Source organism: Primulina eburnea, chromosome 5 (genome assembly GCF_022965805.1).
Source record: "Primulina eburnea isolate SZY01 chromosome 5, ASM2296580v1, whole genome shotgun sequence".
Lineage (NCBI taxonomy): Eukaryota > Viridiplantae > Streptophyta > Magnoliopsida > Lamiales > Gesneriaceae > Primulina > Primulina eburnea.
In genome coordinates this window covers 935,693-952,934 of record NC_133105.1, presented here as the reverse complement: position 1 = coordinate 952,934, position 17,242 = coordinate 935,693, and the positions used below count along the sequence as shown (strand labels likewise).

Sequence of the window (17,242 nt, the reverse complement as noted above, 5' to 3'; positions counted from 1 at the left end):
ATCCAACATAGTCAAGTTGATACATGATATAGACAGCGGATAGAAAACAATAAACTAAGGTTGCTATATTACGACAATTATTCACCTCGAACAGGATCAAATTGCATGCTATATATTTTTTCCCCAATAAATTAAATGCAATTAAAGTTCCCCTTGTCATTTTCATCCACCCGTCTGTTCTTTTAACAATCCTTAGAAGAGAAGTTTCGAACACAAACTGAAAAGGAGATCACAATTCACGTAATATAATAATCAAAGTACAAAAAAATGAGGAATAGGGAAAATAATTTGGGAGTGAGATGTACCACGAAATCCCCTACTTTACATATTGATTAAGTGGTTTCATTATTATTCGCATGATTTCTTGCAAACAAAAGAACATTCCAAACGTTAAAGTTAAGTCTAATCTTGACGAGACGCTTTTAATGGTCGATGACACGTGGCAGTTTTTTATCATTTGAACGAGCAAACACAACATGAACTTGGAATTGTGTGTGGTTTAATTTATTAATTAATTGATCTGTTTACTTAATAGAGGGGGTTAGTCCCACCTCAAACAAAGTAGAGCAAAAAGTGCCAACCAAAGTATAACATGCATTGTTCTTGTTTGTTTCCCACATCCCTTTAAAATCATTAATAATGGATTTTTGGAGATACATTAAAGGGAGTGTTTGGAAGCATTTTTTGGAAGGACTTCTAGATTCTACCAGGGTGGAAGTGCTTTGAGATGTTTGTGCATTTATACAATTTTTTCGTGTGTTTTTTATTAATATTATATAAATTTTCAAGAATTCATTTTATAAAAAGATAAACTAAGTTTGATACAAAATATTCAAAATGTAATAATAATTATATAAATACATTGTCAATGATGTGTATCAAATTTTTGATAATTAAAAAGATAAATGATGTATAGATTAAGAATAATATTGTCATTTATTAAAAATTAAGTTTAGAAACAATTTTTTTCCAAACATTCAAATTTTAGCTTGTATTAACTTTAAACTTTTATTTTCAAATACTACTTACTTTTTCTTTTCACTGACTTCAAAATAATATTTAAAATAAGCACAATTTTTCTCATTCTTCATACAGCAGCAATGGAAGCAGATGAGTCAAAAATATTGGGCTACCTAAATCGAAATTTTAAACTTTGTAATTTTTAATTATTTTAAAGTGAGTTAAGTAACGGAGAAACATGAGATTAATCCAAAATTTGCTAAAATTAATAAATTTAAATTTTGTAAAAAATTTGGGTGACCTGAGCTTGCAACATATATACATAGATATATAGCTCCATAAAATACTAAACAATATTGGCTAACACGTAGGTTCCCTTGATCTCTCTCCATCACATGATTTTTCTCATGAAATATCCTTAATTAAATCAAAATAAATAGCATATATTTGTGATTTATTGAATAGGAAAGAATTAAAGCAGTGCCGACAACAGACAAGATGGATCAAGTAAAATATATCTCTGCACAAGGAAGAATTTGATAGGTCATGCATGCATGCATGCATGCGACCCTCTAAATTGTTTGTACCCGTACGAACAACATCGACACAATTCTGTCTACCATCAGGTCAGACAAAACACATGTAACAGTTGATGCCCTAATTCAGAATCTTTCCACTATTTTTGCAGAGATTCAATTCCAATTTGGATTTTCTTTTGTGCGACCACCGCTTCTCTACACTACACACATATATGAGTTTTGATATTCTGTTTATTAATCATGCTCACTTTTGTGTCCATTGTTGAAATGACACGTACTTATTAGACGTGTTGAAAACATATCAAAAATGTATATATATTATATGAGTGTTATCTCAACTGTGGACATAGAAATAAACATGTTCGATGGACAACAAATCAAAATTATATATGTATATAAGAGATACAATTATTCCTTCTGTATGTTCATTTTCCTATCTTACACGGGTTTGAATTTCATCGTGTGTAATATTATCGCGTAAGAGTTACTGGATTCTTAATTAAAACGTGGAGTTGTTGTCTCGTAAAATATGAAATTTTTGCGTTATCTAATGTGTTTACAATTAATCATGTATAGAAGTACACTTCACTTTACTGACACAAAAAATATCTAGAGGTTGATTTACGACCTTGATAGAATTTCAATTTTCATTTTACATGCGGCAGAAGAACATACAATTTATGGAAAGAGAAAAAAGATAATAAATTGGGGACTTACCAAGATATCTTTAATGTGGTGGTAAAGACACTGATTAACTTAGATGTAAAGCTGATTCGCAATATGCCCAAAAGATTAAAAAGAAAAAGAAGAAGAAGAAGAAGATCTTTGGTCTGTTTTTTGGTTTTCCTATTTTGCCCCTATTTGATATCAAAATTACATTTTGTTTTTTTTTAATTTCAAAAAACATTTTTGTTTTTATTTTTTTTATTACAATTATTCAAATAGCACTTTAGTACCTCGATAATTTGTCAAATTTCATTTTAGTCCATAAATAATTATAAAAAAAATTGTACACACACGCACCGCGTGTGCAGAGTAGCTAGTTTCTATTAATCTTGAAGGTAAGTAATTTTCTTCGTGAATTATGCTTTATTTCTATTTTAAATCTTTTTTATAAATACACATTTATATTTTTATTTGTAGATTAATATATCAAAGGATACTCACTGAAAATGAAATTTACTTGCGATATGTGCACTGTAATTTTTTAGAGATCATATTAATTAAATATATAACTAAAGCGCACATCGCATTATTTAAATTTTTTAATGAGTTATAATTGAATTATGAGTTTTATATAAATTTAATACGCGACTTGTGTAATTAATAAGTTGATAGTCTAAGAAAATAAAATAAATTGTGAATAGTGTGGACCGTTGAAAGATGAAATTCATTGTTTTTTGGGATTTCTTTGTCCTTTCATTTTATGGTTTTTTATTTCGACTCAAAGAATTCTTTGACTTTATAGTTTCCACAATCACAGAGACTAAAAGTGTAGTTTCTACAAGAATTTTCTCCGATTAACAATATCGCAAGATAAATTAAATGGACCAACTATGTTGTCGATTGAGAAAAAATGATCTGACAATTGGATTACACAGATTTGATAAATATTTTCGCCTCTAGAAAACTAGACGAGTATTATTTATGTAATTATTTTAAATATTTATTGAGTTATTATTGATGTAATATTGGTTTTGATATATTTATGTATTTATTAGTATATTGGTTGAAATTTGATTTTATATTTGTTACTATAACAAGAGGGCCCATTTTTCAATTTTCGTTCTAGGTCTCATTCAACACATATACGACTCTTATCGGAATTTAATTATCTCCAATTAGTGAAAATCGATATTTCTTGAGTTTGTCGAAGGATGAATTTTGTTTCGTTGACAAATGGACGGCCGATGATCTTGCCACCTTATCATAATACCCTTGGAACGTTTGCATATTTTAGTATTTAATAATTAATCATTAATTAATTATTAATAATGTACCCACATTTTGTAAATCAAATGAAATTTAGATTTATTAATTTAAACTGAAAATTGAATATTAATCAACGTACAAGTTACCACTATACATAATTTAACCAATATGTGCACGACGCGTGTCACTCGCCACCATATTAATTTTGCAATTAAAAATTGATCCCTTGTACGCAATCAGGGTACAATCCCAACAAAACATTGCACAAATTATGTGTTATGGTTTCCTTTTTCTTTTTTATTTATTTTTCCTAATTTCCGTCAGGTGTGGTGGTGTCCAACCCACTATAAATACCACCCACAAAACAACCAGGAACTCCATTTGCCTGTCTCCATAGCCCATTTTTGTTTTCATTCCTGCACCCAGATTTTAACATGTACGTATATATATGTAGGGGAAATCTTGCCGCAAAGAATCAGAACTAAGCGGCGCCGCTGCCGGGTCGTGTCGCCGGAGATTATTTTCTTACTAAAGATTTTATTGAGCTGCATGCAGATGGAGAATTATTCATCTTCACTGCTCATTTAAAGATTTCTTTAAACTCGATCCAATCATTTATGGGCTATCTACCAGCTGTTTTTTAATTTCTTAGTTTGAATCTTCCTTCTTGTTTTTTCTATTACTTCTTTCTGTTCCGTTGCATTCCGAGAAATTAAAGTTCCCCAGAATCGTTGAAGGGTGGGTTTTTTTCCCCGCAGGTTATAGCCAAAGATTCAATTTTTTGAGGTAATGTTTTTGGTTTAATCAGTTTTGTACAAGGATACATAGTATATTGTTTGCCTTTAATGTGTTTGGTTAAAAAACAAATTCCCTCTCTCTCACATAAATTATGTAACTTTTTTTTTCAAGATTCCGCAACTTCTGTAATCTATTTTTCTTTATTTTCATTTTTTTGTTCGTGTTCAGGTTGTGAGAAAATCAGAGAGAAATTTAAAGATTTTTTGTTGTTGAAGGATTGAGTCATGGCACGCTCTCTGTGTGTTTTAACATTCAATTATTGAGTATATCTAAATTAATAAATCATATCTAACAGTACCAGATGTCCTAATGGCCCACAAATATTGACTGGACAAGGATAATTATTTTGTCTGAATTCAATCCCCGTCTATGCTTCCAAAACTTGCTGATATTTCAAATAAAATTAGCAGGAAATCGTCGACCTGAATATTAAGTGGCACAAAATTAATGTTTGGTACAATTTTTTGAAAGGGAAAAACTTGAACATAAGCAAAAATTCCCCAAAGATTGGAGGGTACGTATATATAAATATCAACCAAATCTTGAATTAAGTAAGCACCGATCTACTGACAAAATAATATATATGATGAAATAATATTCTTTGATGAATAATTCCATTTGCTAATTTAGAAATTGCAGGTAGTAGAAAGAAAAAGATGTTGACGTGTATTACTTGCTCGAAGCAAAGAATGGAAGACGGGGGTGAAGGTACCCCGCGTGGGACTCCAAATCCTAAAGACAACCTCAAAAGCCTCACTGCCCAGGTTCCACTCCTTTCATTTTATTTATTTAATCAAGAGATTACTCATATTTGTTTCGTTTAATGCATGTTTGGCCAGCGGTCTGCTTTTTTTGTTTTGTTTTTTTTAATTAAATACAATTTTTGACCTTTAATGTACACCTAATATAAATAATTAATTTTTTATATTGTGTTTGGTGAGTGGGTTGAAGGTATCAACCGTACCAAACAATAGAATAACAATTCTTTCAAAAAAAAATAATTTGGACAGAAGTCCGAACAGGGACAATGCAGCTGCGTACATGTATTATAATTTCGTAACTATTTTTTCTTATTCATTATTCGGTTTTAATTCGGAGCAAAAAGATGTCTAAAAATCTTTTCCACCACGAGATCTGTTTGATGGGTTAGAGTCTCACTTGTGTATTTTTTTAATATAAAGAGAACCAAATAGAAGAGCAAAATCATAAAAGTTTATGGAAAAAATAGTTACATGTATGTAGGGACTTCAAATATTATACTAGCTTGGGCAGCTTTGCCGATTTTATCAAAATACTACACGGCCTTCTTCTTTTTCTTTATTTCATATTATTAAAAAAGGTAAATATTCTTAATCCAGTAGTACTCTTGTTGCTTTTCCCACATCCAATGATGGGTCCAATCCTGCAACCTTTTTTGGTGCTCACATATCCGTATTTTACATGTAAATTGGATTTGAAAGTGTGGTCAAGTTCTGTGGTTCTTGGTTTTGGATACTCAATATAGACAAGCCATAAAAGAATCCACTAAATAGTGATTTTGGGTTTATATCACCAAATTATGAAATATAGAACCTAATCATCACTCCGACAACGTAACGAGTACAATGCAATGAGCAACATTTACGCAGTTTCTTCTATCATTCACAAAAATCACTCATAAAAAAATATATGGACAGATCTTCTCACAAAAAACCTACTATGTGAATATGTGTGAGTATGTATGCCTACGACTGTTTCAACAAAGCTTATTCATATAATTGAGGCAGCAACGATCATGACTTCGAAACAAGGGAACATCGTCACAATCACACCTCGGATCATGTGTCCAAATCTTGGCCCCGAGATGTCTGGTCCCAACCCTCGTTCTTTTCTCTTTTAAGTTTCCTTTTTTTTTTTGGGGATCAATCTGTTTCACTGGAAAATCTTGAAGTCTAATTAAGTATCGTTAATTGAATTATTTTAATTTCCGGATATTCAAATTATAGATCATGTAATGAGGTATAATATATGGATTCTTTATTTATAATATTTTAATATATTGGACTCCTCTTTTTTTTTTCTAGAACAGAGAATACTCTTAAATTCACAACAATATTTTCACGACTTTCTCACCGTCCTAATTTCAGTTTGAAGTAGTAATAAAAAAAAATCAGCTTGAAGTAGAAACAAATATTTTCACTAATTTCTAGGCCATGTTTAACTGTTTTTTTTTAATGCTTTCGGATGTTAAGCTGATGGAATTTTCGCGTGGAGTATCCATAATTTTGGCATGGAATTTGAAAATTATGGTTTTGTGTGTAGTTTCCCATTCATATAGTGGCCTAAGATTTGTAGCACAATTTCTTATCACCAGATCAAGGATATGGCATTGAAGGTTTCGGGAGCATACAAATGTATGCCCGGGCAGACAGATGACAACTGCAATAAGCGAAGACCTTACCCCGATTTTGATACAATTTCTGAGGGGGTTCCATACCCTTTTGTGCAACCAGGAAGCTCAAGTTATGCTCCATCTTGGGATTTTTTGAGAGTCGGAAATCGTCCAGCTCGGCCTGACCCAAGATTTTCTGGTGGACTAGATCAATCTTTCTCATCTCAATCCAGAGAAATGGTGCTAGAGAAGGAAGATGAATCAAAAGAATGGATGGCACAAGTGGAGCCTGGTGTTCAGATTACTTTTGTGTCTCTTCCTCGAGGCGGGAACGATCTTAAAAGGATCCGTTTCAGGTATACACCTTCTTACAACATTTATGTCTAGACATTTCAAAAAATCGTATCCAGATTTCAAAAATAAAATTGAATGGGATGTCCGGATTAGTTTTATTTTATGACCTTCGTCTTGATTGGAATCTGAAGCCGGGAGATGTTTAACAAATGGGAAGCACAGAGATGGTGGGCCGAAAATTACGACCGAATAATGGAGCTGTACAACGTCCAGAAATTCAATCAGCAAGCTCCCAATACTCCAGGGAGATCAGAAGATGGAGTAAGTCAGACTCACTTTCTCTTTGCATTGCGCCATTCTTCTATAAGACTAGGATCGATCGTCTTTCTATGAGAATTGCTATTTTGTCCGCAAACTTTTAAGCCTTTACTTCCTACTACTGCAGAGAGACTCAACGTATTCAAGGCTTGGATCAGCCATGGAAAGCCCTCGAATGACTCCATCAGTAAACAAGGAATGGACTCCGAGGTACAATCTCCAAGGTGGAAACCAGCATTACATCCACGGATCCAGTGCATACCACAACGCTGGCACGAAGAGTGAGACTATGGAAGCATCAAGAATGACGAACTCATCTCGAGATGAGGCCTCAATATCGATTAGCAGTGCAAATGACATTGAGTCCGAGTGGATTGAAGAAGATGAGCCAGGCATTTACATTACCATCAGACAATTTCCTGGTGGAACCAGAGAACTTCGACGAGTCAGATTCAGGTAACAAAACTGGGACCTTGTGAAAATTTCCCAAAAATATTGATTCTTAGTTTATAGGTGTCTAAACAATACGTTTGAATATAAACTATCTTTTGTAGTCGCGAGAAATTCGGAGAGGCAAATGCGAAGCTTTGGTGGGAATCGAACCGGGATAGAATACAATCTCAATATCTTTGCTAGTACATCAGTGGCATCAACGATGGAACACTGGTAACCGACGGGACCCAATTAACCACCGTCAGAAAAATTACTACAATGTTAGTTTGACTTAGAAATGTTGTCTCATAAAGAGAGAAAATTCAACCAGATTTTTCATTGAGTTTATGCTTTGTTTTCGATGTTTTATCACAGTCTAGGCCTTGTTTTTTCCAAGATTTGGTTCAGATTACATGACTGATTGTTTAACTGTTAAATTTCACCTGTCTCATTAGCATGTTTTTTCTTAAATGCTACTGATGCAAGATTTGATATTTTTTATTCAGAACTGTTCTTTGGATCATTTAATCTGTAATTTACGCAGAACTGCTATTCTGTTGTATAATGGATTTTAATTAATCTGAATATATGATTCTTGTGTTTCTAATAAATTATTTCACGCAAAATGATATGCAAGCGTAAGAATTCAGACAAAAAAAAATGTAGTTTCACTCAAGAAATGAAAACAAGCAGGGGACCACTTCATAACACAATACTACTCCTTTTTCTTGCCCAATTGTGCTTTCATTTGATTTTGCAACTTAAAGTCTTATAAAAGGTAAACATTGCACCATTTACTCATTAATATTATTTATTTGCCGATAAACATATATAAATAATCACTATAAATATCAATGTAACGTACAACTCGATAAGACATGCTAAGAGCCTTCTAGAGAATACATTGTCAAAAAGAAAAACCAGCAAAAAAGGGACCATGTTATGTGGGAGATTTGAACTTGACACTGTTTTATAACAAATAAATTCCGAGACATATGGCTTCTTGTGGTGTAAAGAATATATAAATAGGTATGGATCTCTGTGTAATCAAACTTATACCCAGAATTTGTATCCTATTTTTAATCTGTATTATCTTGAACTTTTCTTTGAGGAATACCAGAGTTTCTTCTGGCAAATCAGAATCTTTTCTGATTCAACACCGTACTCGGTGTCTTCTTTCCTACAGCCCCATCTCATCCCTTTAGCTAATGTAGCCACTGCATCCACGAAGTAGCTCGATTCTCGAATTAAGGCGTACCCGTTTGGCCGGAGGATACGATCCATTTCGAGCAAAACATACTTCATTTCGCACCTGTCAAATAAAATAGTTCCTGTAAAGCCATTTTTACAGTTGAATAAGAATAAATTTTATCGAGAAGATTGTTCACCTGTGACTTTCAGAGGTGAAAAGGCCGTCTAGATGAAGAAGATCGTATGTTCGAGGATATGTTGAGAAAGCCTCACACCTAACAAGTCAGACAAATATGAGACATTGTTGAAAAATGAGAAGAGGGTGGGTGGGTGGTGCCCTGATATACGATGATCTATTTTCGAGTCAGAGGGCATAAGTTACCAGTCATGATATGTCCCGAGGAGGCCTCTATCGTAAACTACGCCAAGTGTATTAGGAGCGTAAGAGGAAACAACATTCATGACCCATGAAGGGTACTCAACTAAACCAGCAGCAAAACCTCCATACATAGTGTTCATGTCCATGATGTTTCTTATCTTGTCTGTTCCAATAGCAGGGAGCAACTTCCTGTAGTGTTTTACTCGTGTCTTCCATTTACTATCGTCGTGCTTGAAACCACCGTCACTCCCACCACGAATATCTGAAACACGTTCTGGGGCAGTATGCAGCCTTTCCGGCCATTTTGGGAGCGATTCTAATGCTAGTTTTTTGTACTTCGGATTAGGAGTAACAACACAACCTCGGATTGGAGTGTACCATGCAGAATCGGGTTCAAGACTGTCATCACATTTTGGAGGATATGTGTCGGGAGCATCAAGTTTATTATAGCAGCTGCTATCAGATAATTTCTGCCAGACGGCAATGTCATCTTTTTTCTTGTACAATTTGAAACACATTGAAGTAAGCAACTCTTGCAACTTTTCATAATCCGATTTCTGCTCTTCAATGGTCGTATTCCACCCCCTCCAACGATTCTCATAGTTCACGGGAGGGCCTGAAAGAACCCAGAAACCACCAGGCCGAAGAACACGGTTTATCTCTAATAGGTAGATTCCACCTGAAAATTTACAATAATCAAGTAAAGAACCATGCTCGGAGTAGGTATTGTAAGTTTGTAACTTTGAATTTTTCTAGTTTTCTAGGGAATTACCAAATTCAGTCCATGGTATAAGGCATCTTGAGCAATGTGCCATGTCAAAAGAACTTGATGGAAAAGGAAGTCGTTGTGTTGATATGACACCAAGAATTGCAGGAATTCCGCGTTCTAGAGCAAACTGAACTTGAGCCTCGTGATTATCTCTCGGGGCAAGCGAGACCGTCAGGATCCCACGGTCGAGTAAATCTCCTCCCCAGCTAGCCACCTTTACAAATTAAGCACACAAGAACTTAAATACTTGATGGGTGAAATATAGATGAACTCAGCTCATGGGAGAAACATACAAATCGGACTCACCCCACATCCGGTATCAATGGCAGTTCGAATCGTTCCATCTTTCATTCCCGGGATCAAATCTTGCATCAAATCAACATACAGACTGACACCATTGGGAAACATTGTGCCACCACCGGGGAAGAGAAACTTCTCCCCTTCTTTCTTAAGCCAATGTTGATTAGACTTTTGTTTGTTAATCCAATCATATGGGACATTCCTGTGCGGATCATTGAAAATATATGCCTTTAACATAACTTGTAAATTGCAGCCTTCCTCGTTTTATTAAAAAACTATAGTCGACCAATCACAATGCCTTGTTATAGTCCTTAACCACAGAGGCAGCCACAGATTGCTCCCAACATAATTGCAATGAATTAAAACCAGTATTTTTAGCAGGATAATGAAATTACCTGTACCAACATTCGTCCCTGCTCTTTGGCCATCTGATCGGTAATTTATAACCATCTGGTGGGGGGATTATGCATTCTTTCTTTTCAAACACCGGAGGGCAATGTCTTTCAAGAAAAGAAAGGCGATGAAGACTGTACTTTTTCCATCTCTGCAAGAAAAAACAAAGCATAATCTTATCCGCACAACATTCAAAACAAGAAATTAACTGAATAAAATCTCAGAATCAAATAGTAGACGGCCACCTTCGGGTCTGTGCATGGCGTGTAATCTTGAAATTCGGAGCCACATTCGGGAAATGTTACAGCTTTCATTTGAGGAGATCCTCCGGCCTGTTTCCTTCGATGTTTCCACTGATTTACTGATATCTTTAGCCACAAATCTATCTTTTTCTGAACAAAAAATTCCGCCAAGATAGAACGAAAATCCACACAACACGATGAACATTAACGAAATGGGAACTGCCCTAGAATTTTTACTAGGGTGAGAACTTGGTTTTCCATCTTTATCCTTCATGGTTTCTTGATTCTTAACAATCTGCAAGTATACAAGACTAGATGAATATCACTTCAACTTGAGCTTCAAAAATAAGTCCAAATTGTTTAATGCAATTCCGATCCTTAGAAATCATGAATGGTAAAGACAAAACTTCAATAAATTCATGAAAGTATAAAGGAAAAAGGCAAAGAACGACATCCATTTCTACCAAGAATAGTGTCTGAAAAGATTATAAACATATAAATAGCTTAATCTAACACAAATATAGCAACAAATGCAAACAGAACAAATCTGAGTTAAAAGCATTACCCACTGTAACAAAAAGGAAACTTAAGCAGATCTAGGGATCAAAACAAGAAAATATGAAGTAAAAATTCGAAAAATGGGTGAAAGAGAGACACAAAACTTTTAATGCCACTATTTGTGTGTGTTTTCACGCAATGTTGAAGCCAATATCTGTATGAATTTCAGCCTACTTCTTGAGGGCCTTCTTCATCGTTAAGCTAACAAAAAATGAAAATTAAAAAGAAACCAACCAATAAAGCAATCTCACCTAACTGGCGTAGCCATGCAAAAAGAACCAAAAGTATTCGATACAAAAATAAATAAATTTAAACATGCCTTATAGATGAAGAAAAGTTCACTCAAGAAACAGAGTAACCATTCAATCCATCTAAATATCCCAAAGTTCTAACAACAAGAAGAAAACCAACACAAGATACCAGAATGGAATTTGCAATAAAGATCCAATTTTTTATCCAAAATATCGATACAAAGCTCAAGAGCCTCGACTCCAAATCAGATCCGATTGCCAAAACACATTAAAAAAATACTCAGATAACGTAAACGGAGGCTGCCCATTTTGGCAGATTTAAACAAAACAACACAAGAATCAATGAACACTATCAATTCAACCAGAAAAAAAAAAAAACAAAACAAAATGCAAAGAGCGGAATCCAGATCTGTCCCACAGAACAAAAATATCTGATATAATAATCTGATGATATAAACATCAAATGATCGAAAAATTACCTGACACAAAAGAATGCGTATGTGTACGAAGATACACACACACTTCTGACACAAAATTGAGGACCAATCAAACTCGAACAACTTTCTGGAAACAAGACTGTAAACCTTAAGAACCAATGCCAACCCAAGAACGAAGAGAAACCCCTCTTACTACGTATTTATTGTTGAATGAGGGACAAAAGAATGTGACAGAAAATTGAAAGAGTGGTACTCAACCTTGTGAAGAGGATGAGAAAAAGATGTGATTGTGTACTTTACCCGATGCTCATCCTCTCATGCATATAGTCATAGATAGACGTGTTGTATGCAGCTGTCTTTTAGAATAAATAAATAATATATATTCCTTTTTAGTCGCAAAGGGTGCCTTCCTGCATGTTTCTTCACTGTGTTGTACGTAGTTTTTCTTTGTGGGGTTAGTTCAAGTTAACAAATTCTTCTGGTTAAAGTTGGAAAATGGGTGAAATCAACTCTACAGATGAAGTTAATGTGTGGAACTATTATTATATGATTCTTATTATCCGGTTTATGGAAATGACTCTTCCTATTCTTACCAGAAATAACCGCTACTAAAATATACGGTCCACTGCAAATATGCATTTAAAAATGGGTCATGGGTCGGGTTATCTTATCTCCATTTAAATAATTGTCCAATAACTATTGACTTGTTCAAAGTTTATTCCAATTATATAGTTTTTTGTCATCTCAAATATATAATATAATACAGCTTAGTACAATTTTTTTTTTCTTTTTCTTAATATCGGAAAATGTGCCTCTATTATTTTTATAATGGGATAAAATATAACACTTGTTATAAATTTTATTTTTCGAAAGATTTTTTTTAATATATATGAGAAAAACATATATATTTGAAACAAAGAAAGTAACATTATTTTTATACAAACGGTTAATTGTCTCGTATCGATTGGATAAATATATTGGCAGTTGTATATATGTACTTAGACAATTTTCCCCCTAGAGTTAGCTTTTGGGGTTGAGTTAGGTCCAAGTTTCAATCTTAACATGGTATCAGAGTCCGGGTTCCACCATTATGTGTTGGACTGCCTATAATTAGGCCACCCGTTCTGTCCATAATTGGATCATTTATAAACCCCCACGCTCCAGATGTTCATTCTTAGACGTGAGAGGAACACACATCAGTTGGATGAGGTTGAGTTAGGTCCAAGTTCCATTTTTAACACAAACATATATATATATATATATATATATATATATATATATATATATATATATATATATATATATATATATACATACATACTTGTATATGTATGCAGGTTCTTACGCGTTTTCCATTATTCAATGACGATTGACGGTGCCCCATACAAGATTTAATTATTAATAATTACTACGACTATAATTGTATTTATAATGATAATTAAGAGGAAATTGACTTTTACGTGAATAAAATAATTGCCGTCGTTAGTATATATTATTATATTATGAAGCGAAAAATTTAATTGGATGGGTATGGGAAATTGGCATGAATGGAGGAGTGGACTTAACAAACTTCACATGGATTTTCACAAACTCATTAATTGACCTACTCTCTCGGCTGTCCTCCTTTTTTTTTTGGAAAATCATAAATAAAATTGAACAAAAAATTAAGGTAAAATAAGAATTTTAATTTGTGTGATTTTTTGTCAAATATGTTTTGTTGAATCAATTATAATCTTATAACTATATTTCTTTTTAATAATTTTAATCATTATCATTAAAATCATGAAACTAAATGACTACAGACTAATATCATTGTTACAATTTATAATTACGGTGTCAATCACACATGCATATCTCATCGATAATTTTTTTAACTACATATTTATAAAAATTTAATAATAATATTGATAATTTAATTACATGATTTTGGAGAAAAACGACTAAAATATATAAAAAAAACATACTTGCAAGACTATAATTGATTTAAATAAATATACACGACAAAAAATATCGCATATCAATACATAAAATTGACATTTTATCTTAACTTTTTGTTTAATTTTATTAATGATTTTCCCAAAAATAAATAGAAGGGCACCAGTACTACCAAATATTATAGATGTCATATTTCTTTTTCATCACTCCCAAATATTCAAATTCATATTTAAATTATTTTATCTTTTTTTCCTATCAATCTAAACTTATTATTAAATATATTAACAATTTTGAACGATTTTTTATCATATTAAAATATTCATCAAATAAAAGTAAAATTAATTTTGTTTCCTAAAATTTACTTTTTAAATTTTTTTTAATATGTTTGAAAACACACACATTTAAATATATGAAACAAATGGAGTATTAAGAAGGGGCAAATAAAATACACATACAATTTCCAAAACCTTTTATTTTATATAAATTTGTATGTTCTGGATATCAGTCTTGTAACTTTTTAAAGTTGGTTTTTTGTCTAACAGCTTATATTTTTTGTTTTGATCATTTTTTACCGGAAGTCATTTAAACTACCGAATATTGTTTCTTGGTAATGCTCATTCTTGGCTTACATGACGAAAATAAAAATCCTATATTACATATATTAATTTTACTTGAGCAAAACTAAAGGAAAACGGCAAGATGTTTTCATATCATTTTGAAATATTGGATGTCGTTTTTTTATTATATGGATTTTAATTTGTATAATACAAACTCTAATTTTGTCATGTAGGAAAATATTTATTCTCAGTGTTTTCAATGATATCCAACTCGATCTATGAGTATTTTGCTCATAAAAAAAAATACTACGAATAAGAAGGTTAATTGCTATTTACATGTAGATCAAACAAAGATTTTCCAATAACTGTATGGAATTCAAGAATGGGGGATGATCAGGATCGAATAATTGATGATTTCTTTTTCTCAACATGCGTGCATATATAGTGGTCCATGAATATTTACGTGATAAAAATCTTAAATATGTACTAGGGGAGTTTTGATCGATCGCATTCATAATTAATGAAAAACTTCATGTTATGTGTCGTGCACAAAATTTCAAGCATGTCTCCATCATATATATATATATATATATATATATATATATATATATATATATATATATATATATATATATATATATATATATATATATATATATATGTGTGTGTGTGTGTGTGTGTGTGTGTGTGTGTGTGTGTGTGTGTGTGTGTTGGACGCAATAATTGTCCTTGCTTGGTAGAACGATCGAACCGTGGTGCTTGAGCTGCTGTGCGGTTTAAAAGATTTGAATTGCACAATTACCACCAGCTATACATACAGTTTTGATATGATGCACACTACCGTGCACAACTATGTGAGCACCGATGAGGTGTCACTCACCCATTGGATGCGCAATTTTTCCATATTTCATCATATCCAATGGGTGAATGACACATCATCGGTGCTCACATAGGTGTGCACGGTAGGTGTACAGCATATCAAAACTATATATATATATATATATATATATATATATATATATATATATATATATATATATATATATATATATTAACGTTATAAGTATGTATGTAAGCATCTGAAGTGAAATATTATTAATTCTTATTTTTACTTAGAAAACGATTCCTATAAAATATATGTAGTGACGAGCACTCCGCAAGTCCGATCTTTATGTTTTAACCAAAATATTTTATTCAATGCCCCAATGAGTCCAAAGAAAAAAGTCACCGCTTTGTAAAAAAATGTTTCAAAATTATGTATGAGTTAATAGAGTAGTATGCGTTTGACTAATGATCATGAGCTTCATTCTGTCTATCAGCACCTTCTTGAGAAATTAACTCGAATAATATGATTTGCAATCTATTACATTAGTCCAAAATTTACCATTTGATCAATGGATACTGACAATTAGCAGCTGCAAATTTCTATGTCAAAAAAAAAATTTCTGTGATTAATGGATATTAAAATTTTTAATAGAAAATGAACCCATCGACCGTCGCCGATGCCAAATATTATATATATTTTACGTACACACTATTTTATAATTGACAAAAACTTATATGAGACGGTCTCATGGGTCATATTCGTGAGACTGATCTCTTATTTGGGTCATCAATGAAAAAGTATTACTTTTTATGTTAAGAGTATTACTTTTTATTATGAATATGAGTAGGGTTGACTCGTCTCACATATTAAGATCCGTGAGACGGTCTCACATGAGAACCACTCTTTATAATTAGGAAATATAGAGTATTTAATTGGTTGATGCTGGTTGAGAATTAAATAAATTCAAAACTGGTGTTGACCAGATAATTAATCCCCTAATTTTGGATCACATGCGTAGGCGAGGCTACTCCCGCAATTTGCTGCATTCTGAACCTTTATCTATAATTAATATGGATTTGGAGAAAAAGACAATTGATTATTAATTATTTGCTCTTCTTTACGCGTTTGTACAAGTCAATTTTCTCTCATGGATTTTTTTTTTTTTTAAAAAGGACAAAAACTTGTGTGAGACGGTCTCACGGGTCATATTTGTGAGACGGATCTTTTATTTGGGTCATCCATGAAAAAGTATTACTTTTATGCTAAGAGTATTAATTTTTATTGTGAATATGGGTAGGGTTGCCCTGTCTCACGGATTAAGATCCGTGAGACGGTCTCACATGAGACTAACTCAAAAAGAAAACCATTTTTTTATTACGTAGAAAATTTATTTGACGTGAAAAAAATTATTATATAATATTCGAGATTAAAAAATAATTAAAAATCTTATTGCATAAGAATGATTAAGAAGAAAAACTGAAAAATTGTCGAACTCACTCGTTCACGTTATTTTTTTTCTTTATACGCTAATATAAATGTCGATTGTGGGCATAGTGCGATATTTCATATCGTTTAAATTATTTGTTAAACATTTTAATTGATCTTACATATATAAATTTACAATGAGATTAATATAAAATAATTAGAATGTGATTAATATAAATATTAATTTATTATTTATTATTTATTATTATACAAGATTGTTATATATTATTATATATTATAAGATCGAGAATTTTAGGCATAGTCATTGATAAAGT

At 32.4% G+C, this 17,242-nt stretch overlaps 2 protein-coding genes across 2 annotated transcripts; one reads left to right on the top strand and one right to left on the bottom strand.

The window, feature by feature from the left end:
- Positions 1–3,829: 3,829 nt before the first annotated feature.
- Positions 3,830–8,140, top strand: LOC140831548 (protein Brevis radix-like 1). Its single transcript, XM_073195295.1, has 7 exons — positions 3,830–3,935; positions 3,966–4,217; positions 4,869–4,993; positions 6,583–6,956; positions 7,086–7,215; positions 7,340–7,668; positions 7,767–8,140. The coding sequence occupies exons 3-7, from the start codon at positions 4,886–4,888 to the stop codon at positions 7,846–7,848; spliced, it is 1,023 nt and encodes a 340-aa protein (XP_073051396.1). The 5' UTR covers positions 3,830–3,935; positions 3,966–4,217; positions 4,869–4,885; the 3' UTR covers positions 7,849–8,140.
- Positions 8,141–8,466: 326 nt separating this feature from the next.
- Positions 8,467–12,496, bottom strand: LOC140832040 (probable methyltransferase PMT20). The gene is given in 9 exon segments (XM_073195812.1): positions 8,467–8,956; positions 9,033–9,110; positions 9,218–9,893; positions 9,987–10,197; positions 10,290–10,485; positions 10,679–10,827; positions 10,922–11,011; positions 11,013–11,213; positions 12,207–12,496. Coding segments are annotated over 8 exon segments (1,803 nt in total). The 5' UTR covers positions 11,193–11,213; positions 12,207–12,496; the 3' UTR covers positions 8,467–8,733.
- Between the last annotated feature and the right edge of the window lie 4,746 nt (positions 12,497–17,242).